The sequence below is a fragment of the Budorcas taxicolor genome, chromosome 11 (assembly GCF_023091745.1).
Source record: "Budorcas taxicolor isolate Tak-1 chromosome 11, Takin1.1, whole genome shotgun sequence".
NCBI lineage: Eukaryota > Metazoa > Chordata > Mammalia > Artiodactyla > Bovidae > Budorcas > Budorcas taxicolor.
In genome coordinates, this window is record NC_068920.1 from 9369290 (window position 1) to 9392313 (window position 23024).

General features: G+C 51.3%; 1 protein-coding gene across 1 annotated transcript in view; it reads right to left on the reverse strand.

Annotated features, from left to right (window-relative positions):
• Positions 1-23024, reverse strand: part of GMDS (GDP-mannose 4,6-dehydratase) — a 421085-nt gene that overhangs the window by 231482 nt on the left and 166579 nt on the right. The window contains exons 5-6 of the mRNA XM_052648543.1: positions 10386-10578; positions 9356-9460 (exon numbers count right to left, since the gene is read on the reverse strand). Coding sequence (XP_052504503.1) covers positions 9356-9460; positions 10386-10578 — 298 coding nt within the window. The remainder of the gene's footprint in view (positions 1-9355; positions 9461-10385; positions 10579-23024) is intronic.

Here is a 23024-nt window from a genome sequence, read left to right on the forward strand (position 1 = left end):
GAGGCTGGCTTGGGTCTAAGCAGCTGATGGCTCCTGCGTCCTCACCTGAATCCAAGCCAATGAAAAAGGGGACCCACGCCCTACAGTAAACAGGAAGAAGGAAGCTTTGGCTCAAACTAAATTTTGGGGAAAATGCCATTTGAAAAAAAGTTTGCAATGTATAATAAAATTTAAACAATAATTGTACTTTTTTTCCCTTAGTATCACCAAAATGTATAGCAGGCTTTTTTTTTCTGGTTTGTAATTTCTTTGACAAAACATTTTGCACTTCACAGGATCATTAATGAAAATATGTGAACCATTTTTAAAAATACTTAAAGGTTTCATTAATTTTCCCAAGGGTCTCACACAGGCCTTTGGTGTTTATCCATAATCCTTCCATATTCATCATCATCTGTTCTTGGCTTCCCTAATTCAAACATTCGCTGGCTTAACTTCCAGAATCTCACTTGCAAATGGCTTTTCCTGTGGTTCCAGCGATTCTCCAGGAGCGCCTCCATCTCTTCTTTCTGCAACGCACGGACGCCTCGGCGGCCACTCTAAGCCATCTGTAAACATCACGATCCCTTCTGGGTTCGGCTCTAACACACCTCTGGCTGGCAGCCCCGCGGGATGTGCACTGTTCAGGCTGCGGCCGCCAGGGCCTCGCTCGGAGAGCTGCTCCCTCAGACGGGGTCAGGGGGAGGGGGGTGTCCAGAGTCCAGCCTCCAGGACTCAGCAAGCGAAGCACAGGAGGGAAGAGATGAGAGGGGAAGGGAGGCGCACACAGGCTCCCAGCGCGCCAGCTGCGCTCCTCCGTGTCACACCTGCGCCCCACTGCTCCCCTGTGCGGCCCCCACAGGTACGCAGCACACCGTCAGCGCAAGACAGCCTGGGCTGGACGTGGTCCCCGACACGGAAGAGGACCGAGGGCTGCCTGAGTCCCTGCCACGCGGCCCCAGCCCGTGCCTGGCTCTGTGTGGCCTGCGGCCCCGCGGACGCTGCCAGCTTACAGGTGGAGCCGCGCTATGTGAGACCCAACGGTCGTCAGTTTGGTTTCACATGTCAATGCCACAGAAATCACAAAAAATTAAAAAAAAAAACAGTGGTAAAATGCCAGAAGTGTCCCCTCAGCGGGTGAGAAGGGACTTGGCTTTCTTGAGTGGGAAGAGCCACTCGCTAAGACCAAGCCTCACTTCAGGAGTCCTTCGGGCGCTTTGCTGGCGGCTCGGCGACGCCTGCCAGTGCAGCAGACACAGGTTCAGCCCCGGCCCTGAAGATCCCACGCGCCGCGGGGCAGCTGGGCCCGTGCGCCACGGAGTCTGGGCTCGTGCTCCGGAGCCTGCGGGCTGCAGCTGCTGAGACCCGCACACCCTGGAGCCCGCGCCACGGCCAGAGCAGCCCCGCAGGGAGAGGCGCGCGCACCGCAACTAAAGAAGAGCACACGCGGCCCCGGAGCCCGCACAGCCGGAAGTAAAGGAACGATAACTTTCTGAAGTCTTAAAAAGAAAACACAGTCCAGCGCGTCCGATCAGTTACACCTCGTCTTCTGCACAAAAGGACAGGCAGACAGCTCTGTGGCGTCCAGGTGTCCCAGTCCGCAAGGGTGACAGGGGCCCGGAGGATGTCACTTCCTGCCCAGGCAGAGGCCACCAGGAGCCTGGTGGGGCCACGGTGAGCAGCCAGTGACCTCATCGTGAAGGCAGGTAGAATGGGTCTGTGTTGAGCCTGCAGGACTGGGCTGGGCCCTCGTGTGGGCTTACTCACGCCTGGATTTCACAACAGGTCGCTGCACTGTTTTCAGTAATTCAGGCTGTGATGCTCACCCAAAACCACAGAGCACTCTTAATATACAACAATACAAATACATAATTGGCTGATGTGATATTGGTTTCCATGTTTCTTAGTATGCCCATAGCACTGCAATTTAAATTTACCAGCCAGATTGACAAAATACTAACAAGTCATTTTTTAAAAAATTACCTTATTTACAAATAGACATCCACATACAGAAAGGGGAGTGCTTTCTGCCCATCAGGATTAAATACAAGCCAGTTCCAACTATTTAATGTATACCACGCATCCTCTTATCCCCTAGAGCATTAAACAGCTGTGAGTCTGAGTCATTTCGGAGGAAAACTCTCATACTTGGGGAACCTCTACAGAAACGTTCCTGTGGTCCTGTGAACTGAGGGATAGCCCAGGACACGGATCCACAGTTCACTCCCAAAGGAAAGCTGTGCTCTTGCTCTGATCCACAATGAACGATAAAAAATGCTCATGTACTTCGGAGGTAGAGGGAGGGCACTGGACCAACCCTGGACGCGGGCTGTGGACAGTGGGCCCCTATGAAGTGAGAGCTCATCCCCAGCTGATCAGAAGAGCCGTGAAGAAACTCCTCTGGTCTCAGGCTTCCCTGACTCAGGCCTGACCTCCAGGAGACCTAAGGCCCAAACAGTTTCACAGGGAACTATTTAAATCAGATTTCTTTTCTCCTGTGTTTAGGTGAACACTTGCTAAACTCTAGGAAGGATTTCTGACAAAGCAGAAGTGCTACATTAAGGAGAAGAAGATGCTGGTCTTAGAGATGACATTCCTGTAGATTTGGTGATAGCCTCTGGGGCTGCCCCTCTCCGCATGACTGACACTCACCTGGGGGACCCTCGCCTGTGGGGCACCTGTGCTTGTGGGCTGTTTAGGAGCTTCCCTGCCCACAGCCAAGGTGCTGGCAGCAAGCACCCAGCACCCCTCCCTCCGGGGGTGAGAACCAAAAACGTCTTCAGGTGAATCACATGTCCTCTGGGGGCAGGTCACATTCTCCCCACCTCGCTCCCCATCCCAGTGGAGAAACCTCTAGTCTGGAGGGTTAATCTTACATTTACAGCAATGAATAAAGAACAATGTTTGGAAAACTAAAGGGGAAAACTGTCCAAAATTTTACTATGATTTGAGTAGTTCCTTCTCGCAATTATAATTTTTAAAAATCTGAAGATTAACTTATGTTAATATAGTTAGACATTTTAAGAAGCAAAATACTTGGCAAAAACAAAAAAACAAAAAAGCTCAAGTCTAAACCTTAAAACCACAAGTTCATGAACCTCCCAGAGTCTCCCAGTCAGGTGAATACTGTGTTTAGACTGATATATATGATTTCTTACGAAGCCCGTGTTTAGAGGAATGTGCTATAGCATCTAAAAAAGCCTCCACTCCTAAGCAGTCGCTGGACACCATGCATTTGCAGAGTCGACCTGCTAATCATGGGTGTATTTACGGCACTTTACCACTGCGCACTGTCGCATGGGGTTGTAACGCATTTTGTATGAGCTCTGCTTTTCCTCCTGGCCAGCTCTTGGTGATACTCAAGGTCAGATTTTTACTTTGTATCACATTCGTATATTACTGTCATAAAACTAATGTTTCATCATGATCATTTCTGCTAAACATCTGAAAGGCACACTGCATTTAACCAGAAGAATTCACATCTTTCATCAAAGATATGAGCCATTGCTTCAGTCCATCTTGAAGCCCAGCTCTGCTTCTGGGGGTGACCTGCTCCAATGCCAACCCCAAAGCGTCACCACATGCAATTTCTACAGATACAAGCAACGTGTAGGTTGACCCTCCATCCCCAGGGCTGTGCCAGCCTTGCGTTGACATCAGTCAACGCCGAGACCGTGAGCATCTCACCCTCATGCCACTTCAGCTTCTTCAGCGATGAGACAAATGGGAAGAAAAGCCTGCACTCCTCCTCCTCCTGGACTCCGAGTGTCTCTGGGGAGAGCACACACAGGTGGGTGGCCACTGCTCACCCCCTAAAAGCTCTTTCAGAGAAACAGTATTGCCTCATGGGCCACTATGTACTTTTAAATTAAGAAATCTTAAAAAACCGAAGTGTGTATGAATGACCACATACACAGAAAGAAATGTGTAAGTTTAACAAGTGTGTCAAAATATCTCTACAAGTATCTTTAGAGTATTAAATGAACATGTCAGCTGCAGCAAAAACAGCTCGTGAGTACAATGACCTTCCTAGTGGGCTTGCTTTCAATGTTCTGATCTATAGAATAGTCTCATATTTTATCATGATAACCAATATATTTGAAAAGAAGCTACTTTCTTTTCACAAGCTACTTTAAAGTAATTTTAAAATTTCTCAGCATTTTTTACATAGTCTAATTTCTATAGTTAACAGCTCCGTGACATCAGTCTCTGATTCGCTTTCCAAAGAAAGAGCAACAAAAACAAAAAGATTCTTTGCACGTGACATTTTCCTCACAGAAATGTAATAGTTCCAGACAAGAAGCACAGCCTTCATTTCCTAAAGAGGGAACATATAAGCCCATATCTTCAGAAGTAAGGTGGCACCCCTGCCACGGGCGTGGCAAACAGAACCCCAAGTACATTCACGCACACGTAGAAATACGTAAGTAAAATAGACGACGCGCTCGTTTCGAGAAACAAAAGAAGTAAAAGGGTTTCAGGCGCAAGTCCAGTTTTGTGGCGTTTCTCCACGAAGGGAAGCAGCTCTCGTTTTAACTTAAACAGGACAGTCTGTGTGTACTTCACAGGCTGAGTGCGATGAGTGGCAGCAGCGTGCTGGTGTCTGAACATCGCTGCGTGATGCGGGACGCGCGCCGCCCCTTCTCGGCAGACAGCGCTGGACTCTAGACTGTCACTCGCTGCTAATGTGCTACAAACGTTACTCAAGGGCCTCCGCTTTCTTAAAAGCAAACCTGAAGGATGAGCCACGTGGCACCTCTTCAGAGCGAGCAGGGGGCTGGCGGGCAAACAGGCCCGCCTCTGATCACCGGCGTCTCCACCAGATCGGGACTCGGAGCTACAACCCCACCCACCTCCAGAGCTACTGTGAGCTCACCACGTGACCAAGTACATACGCACCTTCCAGAGAACCACCAGGACCGCGAGGGAGAGACAACACACGGTGCAGGTGAGGCCAGCAGCCGCGTGCCCAGCAGGACCAGCTGGGAGCAGCCCGGCCGCCGGGTCGCCTGCAGGCCTCTCGGCGCCCAGCTGACAGCATGCTGCAGGCATCCCGCTGCAGGCGGGTTAACCACTGACTCAATGTGATTCATGTTTGTTGGAAGCCCTTCTATAAAGCTGCCTTGTGGCCTCGGGAGAAGCCCCGAGGATGTGTCTTACTGTTGAGGCCTCAGTTGGATGTGTCTTACTGTTGGATGTGTCTTACTGTTGAGGCCTCAGCTGTTCCCGAGGGTGGAAGGTGGCGGAACAGCAGATGTCTTCTTCAAGGGTCAGACAGTCAACTCTCGGGGCTCTGCAGGCCCCAGGCCTCCACTGTGGACACAGCCGCCGATAATGTGCAAATCCACGGCATGGTCGGGCTCCTGTGACCCTTCACTTACAAACACAAGCAGGTGGGCAGGACTGGACGCACCAGCCAGAGCTGGCCAACCTCTGGTCCAGAATATCTCTATATGAAAAACGCCTCTTCTATACTTCTTAAAAGTCAGAGATTCTCATGGAATGCATGCAAGCACTCAAAAAGGGCCTTGTCAATTCACTTCTGCTAGAGAACAAGCAAAAAGTAGCCTTCGTGTCAGCTCCACTTAACAGGGCCTGACACTTGGCTTCACCACTTCAGCGACAAAACGAAAGTGGCCCAGAGGTGACAGGGCAGAAGGGCTGAGGGACACACATGCGCTCGGCCTGCTTAAGAAAATAAACTCGAAGTACCAGCGCATCGCAGGCGAACAAACTACCGGCACTTAAAGAGGAGCTCTGTGTGTTCACTAAGGGGCATCAGAGAGAATCTTCTAAATCATTTCCTACCAATGACTACGCACAAAATAAATAAGCCAGAAGGAGGTACTGTCCAGCACAGGAACGGAACCAAGGCTTTTCCATAACTACAAATGGAGCACAGCCTTCAGAAAGTGAGTCACTATGTCGCACACCTGAAACTAATGTAACATTTAGTAAATGTGTGACAGCAGGTAGGCGCTGTTTCAGATGCTGAAGACCAAAGACTGTAACACACTCCCTACCAGGAAGGAATTCTCAGTCTGCTAGAGAATCTCAAAAAACTAACAATTAACTGTGACAAAACAACAGCAGTATTGTCAGCTTAATTTAAGATGAAGATTGATTTCCAAGTTTCAAGAAAGGCTGTGGGTATTAACTATTAGATATCTTATCAAGCAAGTATCACCTCATTTTCACACATACCACTACTTTAATCATTTTCCATTGTTCGATTATATGGATGAAACGAAGAGTGAGATGTCACAGGCTTTCAGAACAAAGCAAGGTGGTGCGCGCCACAGGCCCACCTCTGCCCGTGACAAACAGACCACTGTGCACGCAGCGCTGCGTCTGCGCTGAGGTGGGGGCCTCTGGGCCGCTTCTGCAGGAGAGTCAGCCGAGGCCTGAGGGTGGGGCTGGAGCCCGGGGAGAAAGGGGGCTTCTCTCCCCATAACCTCCCTCTACTGTTTACTTTTCTTTAAACAAAAGAGAAGTATTGTTTTCCGCTTTGATTGGCATTTCTCTAATAACTGGTGATGGTGAACATCTTTGCATGAGCCCATTAACTATCTGTATGTCTTCTCTGGAGAAATGTCTGTTTAGATCATGTGCCCCTTTTTTGACCGGAGACTGTTTGTTTGGTTGATACTGAGCCGTGTGAGTTCCCTGCATATTTTGGAGATTCATCCCGTCTGTTGCACCGTTTGAAACGTTTCCTCCCATCCTGGACGTTGTCTTTTCATTTTGTTTACGGCTTCCTTTGCTGCGCAAAATGTTTTAAGTTTAATTAGGTTTTGTTCGGTATCACCGCACCAGTCAGAATGGCCATCACCAAAAAGTCTACAAACAATAAATGCTGCACGGGTATGAAGGAAAGGGACCCCCCTATAGTGCCGGTGGGGATGTAAACTGGTGCAGTCATTGTGGAGAATAGTACACAGGTTCCTTAACACAGCAGCTCCAACCATTTGGCCGCCAGGGACCAGTTTCATGGAAGACAATGTTTCCATGGACTGGGGGTGGGAGAGATGGTTTCAGGATGACTCACGTGCGTGACATGTATTGTGCACTTTATTTCCATTATTGCATCAGCTCCACCTCTGATCATCAGGCATCATTACATCCCTGAGGCTAGAGACCCCTGCATTAAAACACTACCAACAGAGCTACCATATTAGTTAGCAGTCCTACTCGTAGACACACACCTGGAGGAAAACCAAGGTTAGAAAAGACACACGCACTCCAGCGCTCAGTGCAGCACTACACACAGCAGCCAGGGCACGGAAGGAGCATAAACGCCACCAACGGAAGACGGGATAAAGGCCATGCGGCAGGTGGATGCGACGAGCGCTGCTCAGCTGAAAGGAAGACGGAGCAGTGCCCTCTGCAGCACCACGGATGCACCCGGAGATGAGCACACTGAGTGAGGGCGAGGACAACGCCAGATGACACCACTCACATGCAGAGTCTGCAGATGTCACACAGGAGCTCACCCGCAGGACGGAAACAGACCCGCAGACGCAGGACACAGACTGAGGTTACCAACGGAGAAAGGCTGCGGGAGGGGTGAGTTGTGAATCTGGGAGTACCGCATATGCCCCATTACACCAAGAACGGACAGACAAGAAGGACCTCCTACACAGCACAGGGGACTGCCGACTTTGTAATAACTTATCTGGGAAAAGAAACTGTGTGTGTGTGTGGATCTGTGTGTACACACATATACATATTCAGTCACATTATATACAAATCACTCAACTGTACACCTGAAACTAACAGCATTATGAACCAACCATACCTGAATAAAAAAATAAAAACATTTAAAAAATAAACATTCCTTTTAAAAAGAAAAGTTTTTAACAGTTGCTGACATCAATGAAGACAAACGGCTCTCACTAGGAAGAGCACAGAGGACTGAGGGGGGTTCCCATTTAAAAATGTAAATCGGCTTACTCTACAGCTGAGAATGTTTTTCCCTATCCTAACCTGCTGCTGCCACTGCTAGGTCACTGCAGTCGTGTCCGACTCTGTGTGACCCCAGAGACGGCAGACCACCAGGCTGCCCCGTCCCTGGGATTCACCCTAACCTAACCCCAAACAACTGAGTCTTCTTTTTTTGCCAGTGGAAAAGTTGAGGGGGGAACCACAGAAGACAAGACGCACTGACACGTTTGTGCCTGGGAGGCCGGACGGTCGGTCCCCAGCACCCCAACCCAGTCAGAGGCAGGGACGGCCAGGCGCCCCCTCTCCCGGCTGCTCGGGGTGCCCCGCAGCGCGGCGCTGAGCCTGCTCACCGGCGCTCCTGTTAGCGTCAGAGGCGGCCGCCAGGCTCTGATGCTCCAGCAGTCCACTGTGGGACGTTTTAACTGAAGCAATTATAAAATTAAAATGTACCGCCACTAAACACACCAGTACAAATGTCACTTTAATCTTTCCCCATAACTTGCTGGTTTAATTACGTGGCTATACAGTCACATAAAAATTCACTGACCAGGTTATAAGCATTACTAATTGTTGGGCACGAAATGACCTACAACACTGGTTTCTCATTCGTTTTCAAGCTAAAAGCCTGAATGACAGTGAAATTTAATAAAACTTCTTAGAACTAGATTAAACAGATGACTTTCACTCTGTCGGTGCACATGTTTTGTTAAAGATTTCTCATGCTTTAGTAAACCAGAAATAATGAAGGGAGTACACACTTTCTTATTTAAAACCTAATATTTGGAAGAGGAGAGTTGGCATGTTGCTCACAAAGACAACCACAAAAAGGCAACAAGCCAATACAAACAAATATGATTTTCTGAAAAAGAAAGTAAAGATTCTAAATACAAGCAGTGATTTCAAATGTTCCTTAAGACACACTCTAGAAGCACAGAAATGTCTGGGTGTTTGTTAAATGGAATGCAAAGAAGGAATACTGAGTACACACCTGACTCAGAGTGAGAAAGGGGAGACTCCACAGGTGGAGGCTTCAGAGCGGCAGCGACAAGGGGAAGGAGCCCTGGCTCCCGCCTGGCCCCTCGTACTCCAAGGACACCTCCTGACTCCTGGGTTCAAACACGCGTGGTGAGCGCTTCCGATGGGAATGGTAAACCTGGGACACTGCTCAGCAACATGCTGAATAAAACCCCTATCAAAGCTAGTAGGCAATCGAGGCTGGATTCCCATGTCTTCATCGACTGCTTCTGACGCTCGCATCATTAAAAACAGATGTGAAGCGGCCCCAGTCTGCACAGCACATGTGTAGAACCCATGCACACACGTGCGCATGTGCACGCGCACACACACACACACACACACACACACACACACGCACGCACGCATGTCCCTGCCTGGAGCCAGGTGCTCTCCTCCCATCAGCACCTGTACTGACCTCTCCGGGGGCTCTCGTGGTTGAAGAGGATGCCGTTCACTGCAAACAGGTTGTACGCCTCCCGGAAGTTCACCACAATCCAGTAGGCGTAGAGCTTTGCTGCCCCTGTTGGAATAAATTTTTAAAAGCAAATCAAAGACAGTGTCTTACTGTAAAACAGATTTTCACTCAGACAAGTAACAACTTGCAAAATTTACAGTTCACAATGTATCAAGATAGGGAAAAAACGAATCAAAAGCCAAGGACAAAATAAAGGCTCCTTTGCCACGAAACAGGAAATACTTCAGAGATCCTTCCTTCTGTAACAGCCACAGCCCATGCCTTCACAACCTAACTCAACTGTAGCGTGCGCGGTACAGCAAACTGACCTTTCCTAGGCCTCATCCCCTTTTTCTTTAAGGAAGTAGTAAGTGAAAAACCTGAATCTTGATATTCTAGCTGCTTTAAATTTCATCACTAAAGTCTTCTGTGAACACTCTTTTTATAAATATATTAGACACGAAAGATTTGTCTCTTTTAGGGTTTCCCTGCTGGCTCAGATGGCAAAGAATTTGCCTGCAAAGCAGGAGATCGATTCGATCCCTGGGTTGGGAAGACTCCCCCTGGAGAAGGGAATGGTAACCCACTCCAGTATCCTGGCCTGGAGAATCCCATGGACAGAGGGGCCTGGCGGGCCGCGGTCCTCGGGGTCTCCAAGAGTCAGACAAGACTGAGCAACTAACACTCTCACTTAAAGGTTTGAGCTCAGGGAGAATTTAGACTGGGAAATGGAATAAACACCAGACACATCACTTCAGCACGGCCCACAACTCCCCAGCACCAAGAATCTTGCAGGAAGCCACTTCCCTCTCGCAGCGCTCTGTCCGGAGGGTGCGGTGAGACGGCAATTTCACCCAGAGGCAGAGGCGGCAGGAGTCCCTGGCTGGGCACAGGCGTGTGGTCGGCAAGCCATGCCCCTCGGTCCGTCCGCCCGGCCACCCCCACCACGGCGTCGCCAGCCCCCGGGCAGGACAGGGCCATGCGTTCTCACCGTAAGGGGAGCGCGGGTAGAAAGGCGTGGTCTCCTTCTGAGGTATCTCCTGCACCTTCCCGTAGAGCTCGCTCGTCGAGGCTTGGTAGAACCGCACCGAGCTGATAAGGCCACAGGTCTTCACCGCGTCCAGGAGCCGCAAGGTGCCCACGCCATCCACGTCGGCCGTGTACTCCGCCAGGTCGAATGAGATCTGGAAACAGCAGGTGCCAACGCGGCCACGTTAGCGCAGACCAGCAGCAAAGACCCTCAGAGGTAACGGGCTGCAACTGCTACTTGGAAGGGTTCTATTTGTGGGAAACTATTATTTTCCAGCAGCAGAGTAAGAGTGTGGATGCCATCTGTTTCTAACGTCAGGTGGATGAAAAAATACCTTAAGAAAGCAGCATCAATTACTGGTGGAAACACAGGGAACGCCTGAGCCACACGCACCACCTGCTGACTCCAGGCTCAGGTCCTTGGGGCTGGGCTTCTCAAAACGCAAGCCTCTGCCCCACAGAATCATCAGGGTGCCTGGGTGTCCCCCCAAAATTCAGCTGGAACCAATCTATGGGTAGGGGGTGGCTAGGAACCCACATTTTCAATGAGCCCCATTTAATTTTTATGCACAGATTAAGTTTGGGAACATGTGATTAGAACACAGTTGATTGTTAAAAGAACTCTTATCTTCTATTTTTAATTAAGCTACAAACACGACTTTTTAGCACCTTATATACATAATGATACAGGCGTCCCAGGTGGCTCAGTGGTAAAGAACCTTCTTGCCAATGCAGGAGATGAGGGTTCGGTCCCTGGGTCGGGAAGATCCCCTGGAGAAGGAAATGGCAGCCCACTCCAGTGTTCTTGCCTGGAGGATCCCATGGACAGAGGAGCCTGGTGGGCTACAGTCCATGGGGTCGCAGAGTCAGTCATGATTTAATGACTAAACCAGAACACACATATCTTTCAATTATAAGGCACACGAATACAGCAAGATGCCACGCACGCCGAGTGGATGGGCTTTGAAGAAGAGGGTGTTAGGAATCACTCAGTACTCCGCAGCTCTCACCTGTTTTATTTAAAAATAAATGTAAGTATTCAATTAACTGTAAGTATAATAAATAAATTAACCTAATATTAAAATCTCCTAAACTAGTAAAAACCATCGTCCGAAAATCACTGTCCTGGCATACTCACAGGCACACACATCCAGGCAGGCGTGCACGCGGTCAGCCTCGCGCGCTACACACGCCTGCCCCGGCCCGGGGGCCTGCCCTGCCCTCCTCTCCGCCCACAAAGCCCAGAGGCCCGCACCTCCATCCACCCAGCCTTCACTCACTGTCCAGCTTCTCCATTAAAACGAGGCTCCTGAGGGCATAGTTTCCTTGTGTTAAGCAGGAGCCCTGGGCCTGAAACATGGCTTGGGCCAGTGTTTGGTGGATGAATTAAGACAGCACGTGAACCATTGAAATTTAAATGTCGAACACAGAAATATCAAATAAAACTACAAAGACTACGAAAAAACATGGGCTACCAGAAGACGGAAGAAGGTTGGTAGCCTAATCTTACTGAAACAGGTACAATTAACACGAAACTCTGTCAATTTCAAAACTTCGGCGCAACAGTTACGACAAAGGCTGCACAAAGATGCAGAGCTCGGGGCAGAGGACCGCCTGAGCCTGCAGTCGGGGAGCAGGTGTAGGAGGAGCGGGAGAGCCAAGGAAGACCTCGCCGCCCCTGACACGCTCACCACCAGGCCCATCAGGACAGTGGCAGGGCCGCCGGGACCCAGGGCGCTTAAAGTCAAAGGAAAATAGGAAACTTAAGTTCAAATATAGAGCAGATTGCTCTGATCAACATTCAAAGATATAAACACGTATCCCAGAGTTATCCTCATTCAGAGAGAAGTGGAAATCTGAGCCTCCCGCCTAGAGCGCTGTGGGGACCCAGATGGAGGAGCTGGAGGCCTGCCCTGCACCCCGCACTACTGAGCAACACGTGAGCGCAGACTCTGGAAGCGTGCTCACTGGACCGGGCCCGGCTCTCGGCACGGGGCTCACACCACGCAGGGCCAGCAAGGTCGGCAGTCCCGCCACCCTCACGGCCCTCCCGGGCGGCGTCTCCTCCTGGCGTCACCTCCGACCTCAGAGCCCAAGTTGCCCACTGTCTAGTGGCCCGGAGCCCCCAGGACAGGAGCGTGTGTGTGCGCGCGCTTGTTCTGCCTGTTTCCCCACCAGTGAGAACCTGAACACAGAGGATGGCGGGGAGTCTGAAGTGCAGGCAGGCAACTTCTCAGTGACCTGAGCATATAGCTAAGAAGGGAGTGGACTTTACACGGGAAGCAAACTTGATTTCTGAAATCTCAAGGAAGGAGCTAGCGTTTCCTGAGCACAGATGTCGCCTCAGACCCGCAGAGGCTGCCGCTGCTGCTGCAGGAGAGCTCCGTGTGGGAAGAGGCAGCCGGGCCCCGGCGCCGCCTCTGCCTCCGGGAGACGGACCACACAGGCAGCGCCCGCTGCCGCGCCTCCTCAGAGCTGGAATCTGCAAGTGAGATTATTAATCAAGGAGAGCAACAATAAAACACCCGTCTCCCCGGACACGGCGCTCGGTAGGCAGGCACCTCCTCACAGCTGGGACAAGAGGAGATCAGAGCAGGGCAGGCAGGCGGCAGGGGGCCGGCCCGGGGGGCTGCAGCCTGGCAGAGGGGCTTCCTGGTCGATCTGGGGTGAGGGGCAGTGCTGTTTATGGCGCTGTCCACCCCGAGCAGCAGGGTGCCCGTCCTAAGTGCAGGACATGCAAAGGTGAAGGAGTCTCCCTGCCTGCCTCCGGGTGCAGAACAGCGAGGGGAGTGAAGGGGCCCTCAAGGCTGAGGCCACAGGAACTGAGGGGGTGGGGCTGAGACGGCTGCAGGGTCTGGGGACCACGGTGGGTAGGGGCCCAGAAACTCAGAGGAGGAGAGAGGGCATGGACAGAGGAGAGAAGGCTCGGGGAGCAGATGCCCACGCAAGCGAGTGGAGATGGGGTGGGAGGCCCCCTGATGGGGGTCACCCTGGCTGTGCTGGGAACCAGGAGGCTCCAGCTCAGACGGGAAAAGCCAAGGACAGAGGCGGGCCAGGCTGGGGGAGGCGGGGGTGCAGTCTTGCTCAGTGGGCACTGGGGAGCCAGTGACAGGGGCAGAACAGAGGAGGGGCGGCGCTTCAGCCGGGCCTTTGCACTGTAGACTCGCCCCCGGCCTTGGCTCTCTGTGCCTCTGGACCAAAACCTCCTGACACTCACAAGCCCAGATTTATACGATCTTTTCCTTATTTCTCTATAATTATATTTTTATTCAAAAACATTTACAATGATAATTTGAAGCATTTAACAGTCATAAGTCATCAGTCCATTGGTGTGTTGAATTCTACCCGGACTAAACGAAGGGGACATCTCCCTGCAACTCTGCACACCCAATACAGTTTCCACTGGAAGTGAAAATCGCTCAGTCGTGTCTGACTCTTGGTGACCCCATGGACTACACATCCATGGAATTCTCCAGGCGAGAATACTGGAGTGGGGAGCCTTTCCCTTTAGGTTTTTTAAAAAATATTCCAAGTCGACTAAAGATTCCCACAGGGAATCAGAACATTCATGGTATCTGGACAAGATAACCGCCCCAGGCATCGTGCTCCCGACAACTGCAATCTCACCAGAGCCGTCTGTCCACTGCCGGTGTGGGGGTCCCCATCTCCCACCCATCTGCTCAGCACACGGCAGGACACAAAACTGTTCGTGGAACAAATGAAGGAGTTTTGACTTCTCTCCCGATTCCACTTTCCATCCATAAAGATGAACAGAAACGCTGACTAATCAGAATCTTGGCCCAGTCTCTCAGAACCCACACCCCCTCCATGAACAAGCTCCCCCCACCCACGTCGGGGTCTGAGGCACACAACCTCACGGCACACCGCTGGATCTTCGATTATGCTAGGGTCTGGATCACGGCGGACTCCTGACCTCGGTAACTCCGTCCCAAAACCACATAGGTGTACAAAGGTGTTAATGTGACACTGTTTTTGGACAGATAATCAAAAAGTGAATGACCAGTCTAGCTTTGAGCCCTAGTTGATAAAGTTCACAGCTCCAGTCTTCCGCATGGCTCTGCTCACACACACAGGGAGGCTCTAACTGCCCTGAAGCCTGGGAGTGTCTGGAGGGATTATCTGCTTCAGGGGGACTCAGCCAAGAGCCTTAAACACTTAAGCAAGGGATTAAACTGTCTGTTGAAGACAGTCCAGAGGTGACCACAGGATGTGACTCCTGTCGCCCGTCACCGCGCAGGCAGTGGGGATTCGGGGAGTCCTCGGGACAGACCGGGTCTGAGCAGCTCCTCGGTCGTGCGTGGGAGGACCGAAACGGTGTCCACACTCAGCATAAAGCATCCCTTTCTCTTCCAACCACTGTCATGACGGCTGGAGTGGCCGGTGCTACACACTGAAGCAGGAATTCAGCACTTCCCTTTGCGTCCAAACAGCTAATTGTTCTCTAGTCCCCAGACCATCAGGACAGCAACCACAGAACGAGGGCTGCTGGGGATGCTGGGTGAGCCCCAGAAGCTACAAAGTGCCCCACTGCAGGAACGTGGGTCCCGTTTTGTGAGGGAGAATTTCATTACGACGAAGAGGAGCCAGAGCTCCCGGCAGGAAACCAACGGATCAGGGAGGTTCAGCCTCACGGCGAGTGGCGTGTCCGAGTGTCCCGGCTCACGGCAGGCCACAGCAGCATCGCAGCGCGCGGCACAAGGGGCTTCCTGTCCTGTTTGCCTCCATTTCTCTCGAGGTGCTTTTTCTTCCAAAAATAGCACATAAGCATATAGTGTATCAATTTTAGAAGAAAAAATACACTAAGCCATTGGGGGAAATGCACAAAACACATCAGGACACTGAAAACTGGGCCGAGGAGGCTGGGCATTTAAGATGAGAGAGAGAGGTGACGGCAGCCACACCCTCAGACCCCGGGTCCCCCACAGAGCTCAGACTTCGGTTTGGGGCTGAGAATCAGAAAGGAGCAGTCTCACCGCAAAGAGCAGAGACACAGAACAGAAGGCAGTGCCCCGCCCGTGCGTGGGGAGGCCTCCGGTCACCACCCTCCAGGAGCGCCTTCTGCATGCACAGAGTCCGAGGGCCCAGAGGACAGAGCAGCCGTCACGCGGGCAGAGGGCTCGGGAGGTGAGATTTCTTTCCATTGCGAGCTCTGAGACAGGAAGTGGGTGCAGTGACTCAGGCTCCGTTAAATAATAGAGGACATGAATAGAAAGATGATAAACTCACTCATTAGCATCGAGAAGACCTGAACGGGGCACACCCTTCACTGAAGTCTGATTAGGCACTAAATTAACAAAACAGAAGTCCGTCTTCAACTGAGCGGTGTTTTGAAAAACAATCTGCTCAATAAGCTCCCTCTGGAGCAACCCACACTCTTGAGGTAGTCAGTCTTAAGGGCAGGGACACGCCTCCATCCTGCTCTCCATCATGCCCAGTACAGGGTGATATTCCGTTGAGGACATGAATAAAAAGGAGCCAAGTATTCCAATACCTCCAAACACAACAGATCTCCTCAGAAAGGACAGGGACATTGAAATCGCTCCTTCCTCTTGGAACACCTTTCTCTTAATCCCAGTGTCTGTTCTAGACAGGAGTCATTCCCACAGGAACAAAACGATGTGAAAACCTGGCGCAGCCCTAAGACTAAGGCAGTTCAGCGGCGTGCAGTCTCTGGGAGGAAAACGCCATTAACAACAGCGTTGCTGCTATTAACGCTTTGAGTATGTGTTTAGTGCTATTAAGTGGCATTTCAAAAGTAGTATTTTCTATAACAAATAAGTGCACAAGTAGGTATTAGCCATACACTTTCAAAATGTGAAAAAAAAAATGCTGCGTTTTTATGGGTTTTTTCCACATTGAAACTGCTGTGTGGCACAAAATTTAGATTTTACAGGAAAACAAAGGTCACGCCGGACAGGATATATGTCTTACTCTGTTTTGAACACCGTCCAGTGTGATGCTTGCCGACGTCGGTCCCCTGGGGTCTGGGATCTGATGTGACTGAGCAGAGACAGGAGGCCGGGGTGGGGGGCAGATGGCCGCACACACTGCACGTCGGGCCAACAGACGCATGAGACCAGGAGGAAACTGATTTCAGAGCAAATCGGGAAAATAACAGCATCCGAGTCAGAGCTGAGCAGGGAAAGAAAGACTAGAAGGACCGTGTGAGTTCTCAGAAGAAGGAAATGCAACTTGCTGCAACAGCAGCTTCCTGGGGTAAGGAAAAGCTGCCCCTGGGCTGTGACGGGTGACGACGAATGAGCAGAGGGTGACACAGAAGCTGCTGACGACAGCTGACGAGAACGCTCGGCTTTCCTCATTTTGTCAATAACCTAAGCCTCGGTCCCTTTCTCCCACATACAGTCCTTTCCAGGCTCATTCGTCTGTATATCTGAGGACACCACACATGTGTCCAGCAGCCATCCTCTTGACTGACATGATGGTCAGTGGAAGGAAGGGAAACAAAGGCTCCACGTTCTATTCCAAGCAGCCAGTGAGTAACGTGGCCAGAGGTGCAGTAGGAAAGAGGGCTGGCCTTGAAGGAGAAGGGCGTCCGGGCAACCTGGGCCCCGCCCTGCACAACACAGCTACTCCTGGTGACCCCAACGTCTGTGCTGAGTCCACCCCCGAACACCCCAGGCCTCTCACCACGACCTTTGCACAGAAGATATTAAGAAGAGGTGGCAATAATACACGGAAGAACTGTACAAAAAAGATCTTCACGACCCAGATAATCATGATGGTGTGATCACTCATCTAGAACCAGACATCCTGGAATGTGAGGTCAAGTGAGCCTTAGAAAGCATCACTACGAACAAAGCTAGTGGAGGTGATGGAATTCCAGTGGAGCTGTTTCAAATCCTGAAAGATGATGCTGTGAAAGTGCTGCACTCAATATGCCAGCAGATTTGGAAAACTCAGCAGTAGCCACAGGACTGGAAAAGGTCCGTTTTCATTCCAATTCCAAAGAAAGGCAATGCCAAAGAATGCTCAAACTACCGCACAATTGCACTCATCTCACATGCTAGTAAAGTAATGCTCAAAATTCTCCAAGCCAGGCTTCAGCAATACATGAACCGTGAACTCCCTGATGTTCAAGCTGGTTTTAGAAAAGACAGAGGAACCAGAGATCAAATTGCCAACATCCGGTGGATCATGGAAAAAGCAAAAGAGTTCCAGAAAAACATCTATTTCTGCTTTACTGACTATGCCAAAGCCTTTGACTGTGTGGATCACAATAAAATGTGGAAAATTCTGAAAGAGATGGGAATACCAGACCACCTGACCTGCCTCTTGAGAAATCTGTATGCAGGTGAGGAAGCAACAGTTAGAACTGGACATGGAACAACAGCCTGGTTCCAAATAGGAAAAGGAGTACGTCAAGGCTGTATATTGTCACCCTGCTTATTTAACTTATATACAGAGTACATCATGAGAAACGCTGGACTGGAAGAAACACAAGCTGGAATCAAGATTGCCAGGAGAAATATCAATAACCTCAGATATGCAGATGACACCACCCTTATGGCAGAAAGTGCGGAGGAGTTAAAAAGCCTCTTGATGAAAGTGAAAGAGGAGAGTGAAAAAGTTGGCTTAAAGTTCAACATTCAGAAAACAAAGATCATGGCATCCGGTCCCATCACTTCATGGGAAATAGATGGGGAAACAGTGGAAACAGTGTCAGACTTTATTTTGGGGGCTCCAAAATCACTGCAGATGGTGACTGCAGCCATGAAATTAAAAGACGCTTACTCCTTGGAAGAAAAGTTATGACCACCCTAGATAGTATATTCAAAAGCAGAGACATTACTTTGCCGACTAAGGTCCATCTAGTCAAGGCAATGGTTTTTCCTGTGGTCATGTATGGATGTGAGAGTTGGACTGTGAAGAAGGCTGAGCGCTGAAGAATTGATGCTTTTGAACTGTGGTGTTGGAGAAGAGTCTTGAGAGTCCCTTGGACTGCAAGGAGATCCAACCAGTCCATTCTGAAGGAGATCAACCCTGGGATTTCTTTGGAAGGAACGATGCTAAAGCTGAAGCTCCAGTACTTTGGCCACCTCATGCGAAGAGCTGACTCATTGGTCATTGGAAAAGACTCTGATGCTGGGAGGGATTGGGGGCAGGAGGAGAAGGGGACGACCGAGGATGAGATGGCTGGATGGCATCACAGACTCAACGGACGTGAGTCTGCGTGAACTCCGGGAGATGGTGATGGACAGGGAGGCCTGGCGTGCTGCGATTCATGGGGTCGCAAAGAGTCGGACACGACTGAGCGACTGAACTGAACTGAACATTCCAAACATATCTCCCAGCCTGTGGTCTGGCCTTTGTAAACTCCATCTTCCACGCTGCCAGAATGATCTTCCCCAAATGTAAAATCTAATCAGGCCACATTCTTCTTGAAGTAGAATGGCTCCTCACAGCGTTCAGATGGAGTTGAACTCCATATATAAACACCTTAGTTTAAATAATTAAAAAACAATTATTTACTCCTGCTAAAGAGAGAACCAACAAGACCTACATTTCAAGAGAGAATTTACACCAGAGGAAATGAAAATAATGGCACATTCTGAAAATGACCTTAAATATTTTCCCTTAATATCTCTTTAATCCCAAAGAGACCAAAAAGTAACATCAGCTAAAAACAGGAAATAATTTTTGAAAACAGGCAAAATGAAACAATAACAGAGTGGAAAAGACTGAGAATACTGGAAACAAGCAGAGTCAGTGAGGCCCAAACCGTGACGGCTGAAGACAGGCAAAGCTTTTAGAAAAGACGCCTAGAAACACCACAGCAAAAGTACACACCGGAAGAATGGGCTCGTTTTGTGAGACTTGGGTTTCTTCAATCTTCAATAGATGGCACAGAGCCGGGAATGCTGCCCCAAAACACACAGATGCAGTGAAGGGAGGGAGAGAGGTGGGGCAAGGTGATGGGCAAGGGAACGAGAGCTGGATACAAGCCAGGTCCCCTGGAGTCAGAGGTGGCCTGAGTTTGTCACCGTGAGCCTGCCCTGGCGGAAGCAGGGTGAGTCAACGTGTGCAGGTGGCCTGGGGTGCACGCAGGGCTTTATTCCGAGCAGAACTACTTTGTGTCTGGATGCAGAAAGCTTAGGCATATTTATGACGGCTTGAAAAGTGGATGACCTAGAAAACTAGTGAGTGCCAACAATTTCAAGTTTCAGCATTTCTGTTATTCAAAAGAACATCACTTTCCTCTAAGATTTATTACAGTAAGACAAGGTCTTAAATCACATGTAATCTGCAAATGACGTTCTTTGTGTTCTTAAAAACGTCTGAGAAAATGACCTTCCCTGGGAGTTGTCTGAGTAAGATGAGACGTTGGTACCTGCTCTGCCTCCCTGAACTATTACAGGTGCCCTGGAGATTAACTGCGCGGGCAGTGCCAGCGTGGTCTGGGAGGTGCAGCGAGGTGCAGGGGCACCTCCCGCGATGCCAGACACTGCAGCCTGGGCGCTGCTAAACTCGCCACCCTCAGCGACCCTGGCCTTCCGTCTGCAGGCAGTGCCAGCGGTCTCCCCTACGAAGCCAGTCTTCCACTGCCTTGACGAGAGCGGAGCACACGGGACTAATGAAGCAGCAGAGACAGCTGAATCGAGCTCCTGAGGGTGCAGCCCAGCAGGACCCCACCGCGACCAGCGGCTCATCTTCAAACATCTACACAAAGGGTCAGAATTCAGAGAAAGACAATGGCCATGCGAAAATGCCCCGAGGGCGAAGGACGGGCCTCCTGAGACCCTGAGCAGCACCAGGGTTCTGACCCCGACAGGACACTGGAGTCTGGCCTGAGTCTTGCTTGTCACTCCCCTCACTGCTGTTAACTTAATGACCCGGGCAGCTGTCAGGGAGACTTGGTAAGAGCGATTCATCTTCCAGGATCGTCTCCAAACCACGCTGCCAAAGTGCCACGTTCAGCCCACACAGGGTTTGAGAGTGAGGGGCGAGGTGGGGACCGAAGGAGGGAACAGTGAAGAAGCCCCGGGCCCGCCTCACGGAGGCGGCGCTGAGCCTCTTCCATGAGAGCACAGGAAGCCAAGGGCTGAGCCGGAGGCTGTGCTGCTGTCTGAACCAACACGGCCCTCCACGGAGAGGGACGCGCGACGCCGTGGGCGCCCGCTCACCCAGCACAGGCCGGGCCTGGCCAGGCCAGCATCGTCACTGCGGCGTGGACGCGGAGACGTGGAGCAGGGACTCGGGAAACTGCCAGGGAGTCGGGTACAAAGATGTGCAAGGAGAGCCCTTCATTCCCCTCACTGCGTCAGGAGGAAGGAGGGTAGAGGATGTGGGAAAGGAAGGTTTGAAACCTGCTGTCATCTGGTCTTCATTCTTTTCTCCATGTGAATGCGTCCAGATAGAAACCCTCAGAACGCAAAGCCCACTGGAAGTCGCAGTGTCTCTCTGACAGGCAAGTCTCTCACATTCTATCTTACTGTCTCTTTTTGCTTCGGATACACTGAGTCATGCTATTTGCAAAACTAGCCTCCCATCCACTTTAAGTCCTCTTGCTGTTTATTCAGTTAAGTATCACAGAGCAACTCCGAGGCCCTGCCCAGACTCAAACGAAACAGGCAAAGGTCTCTGCCCTTGCGGGGCTCACTCGCCAGTGATGGGAGAAGAGGAGAGCCAACACGAAGAAGGGAGACCCACAGCAAGTCCCAGGAGACGAGAGGTGTGCAGGGAAAAGCAGGGCACGGTGACACGGCCGCCAGTGAGGCTCCCTGAGCAAAGGGGCGAGTGCAGGGACAGCCGCGCGGAGCCCCGCGGCTCAGCGTGCGAGGCTCCGGGGCCGGCTGGGTGCCTGCCCAGTGCTCCTCAGCACACACGGAGGGCACGCTTCCAAGCCTGGGCGCCGAGCGGAGTTTCGGGACAGAAAGGTGAATGAGGCTGCCTCTGCTATCCAGGAGCCCGTGATATATCAGGACACACCCCCCCACACACACACACACTGACGCAGAAACACTGAAACCTCTTTAAAAACAATCCGACCTTTGGCAAGTGATGACAACACTCTCGAGGGAGGGAGTGAATAAACAGGCCCAAGGAGCCAGGCCGTCAAGGAGCCGCGGCACTAAGGTGAGCCGGGGCCGATGGCCGGCCCTCGCTGACAGGCGGGGAGGACGTCCCCCTTTCTGGACAGACAGGGAAGGCGCAGGGGGAGCCCATGAGCTCAGAGGCATGGAGACTTCCCCTGCGAAGAAGCAATCACCTTGAAATCACTCTATGTCATTTGCTATTTAACTGCCTGGGGGCCACAGCTTCCAGCTTCTTCCTCATCTCCACTCTTGCACCCAACAACCAGCTGGGTCACAGGGTAGCTGATGAACAGAAGCTGGTTCTGGCATAATTTGTGGGGGGGGGATTCTTCAGGGGGCCTGGGCGGGGGGCAGCAGTACCTCTGCCCAGCTCCCAGCGGGAGAAATCGGGCTCTGGGCTGACCACTCTGTGACAGGCTTCCTCCCTGTGGGGTCTCACTGCCGGGGTCCCCGCTGGGGCCCAGCCTTGCAGACCAGCAAGAGGAGGATACTCGCAGCTGCCCTTGCTGCCATTTCTCCCGTTCTCCTCCTCCCTGCTCCAAGAGACTGCTTCCTCAGCTGGGACTGGGCTCACATCAAAGTGAAAGACAAGCTAAAAAGCAAAGCTGACACAAGTTGAAAGTTCCCCTTCGCCTTGTATAAGTCTGCCTATAGAGAGAAAGGCCTGGTAGCTCCACGATTACTAAGCATGCCAGTTCTCTCCATGGCTCTGGTATCCACATCATAAAGCTTCCAAGCCCTGGTCCAAAATGGCTGCCAAGATTCCTGCCATCACATCCACCCTCCCACCAAGAAGATTCTTCCCCTTCCCGTCTGTGTACACACACACATACACGCACACACATTTTATAGACTGTAGCAGATGTCATGTCTATTTGAAAGTGATTTCATAGAATGCAGTCACATGCCCAAACAAATTATAAAGGGAGTTGGGAATGTAATTATTATAGAAGACAATATACTCAGATAAAAATTCAGAACTGTATCCCTGAGAAGGAGAAAATGGAAGCTGAGGGACAAACCAAGCACTTCTGCCACACTTGCTAAGCAGACCTCCAGTCAAGGAGCGAGACGCCAGCCTTTCTGGAAGCTGCACCAATTCCCCAGTAATTCCTGCAATGTCCCCAACCCTGAGCTTGGGAAGAGGCGCCCACAGCACCCCAAGAGGCTGGTGCTCACACCTGACGCCGCCTCCCCTCTTCCTGCCCGTCTGCTCTGATGGCTGGGGAGAGCCCGCTATGTGGTAGAGTGGGAAGTGCCCAGAGAGGACAGAGCTGGTCCAGAGACTGCTCCTGAGCACGAGGAAGGGCAGCGAGAGGCTGCCGACTCCCTGAGCGTCACCCTGGGGCCTCCATCTCGGGCACAAGTCACAGGCCCCTCGGCACCCACTCCTGTGGTCTCCCTAGAAGAGGCTGACTCTGCTTCATTCCCAGGCAATGCACCTGGAGGGGAGGGCCCCCTTTTGGCCTGTGGGCCCCTGAGGAGTTTGTCCCCACTGGCCATTTGGTGGGCGGAGGCCCCCTGGG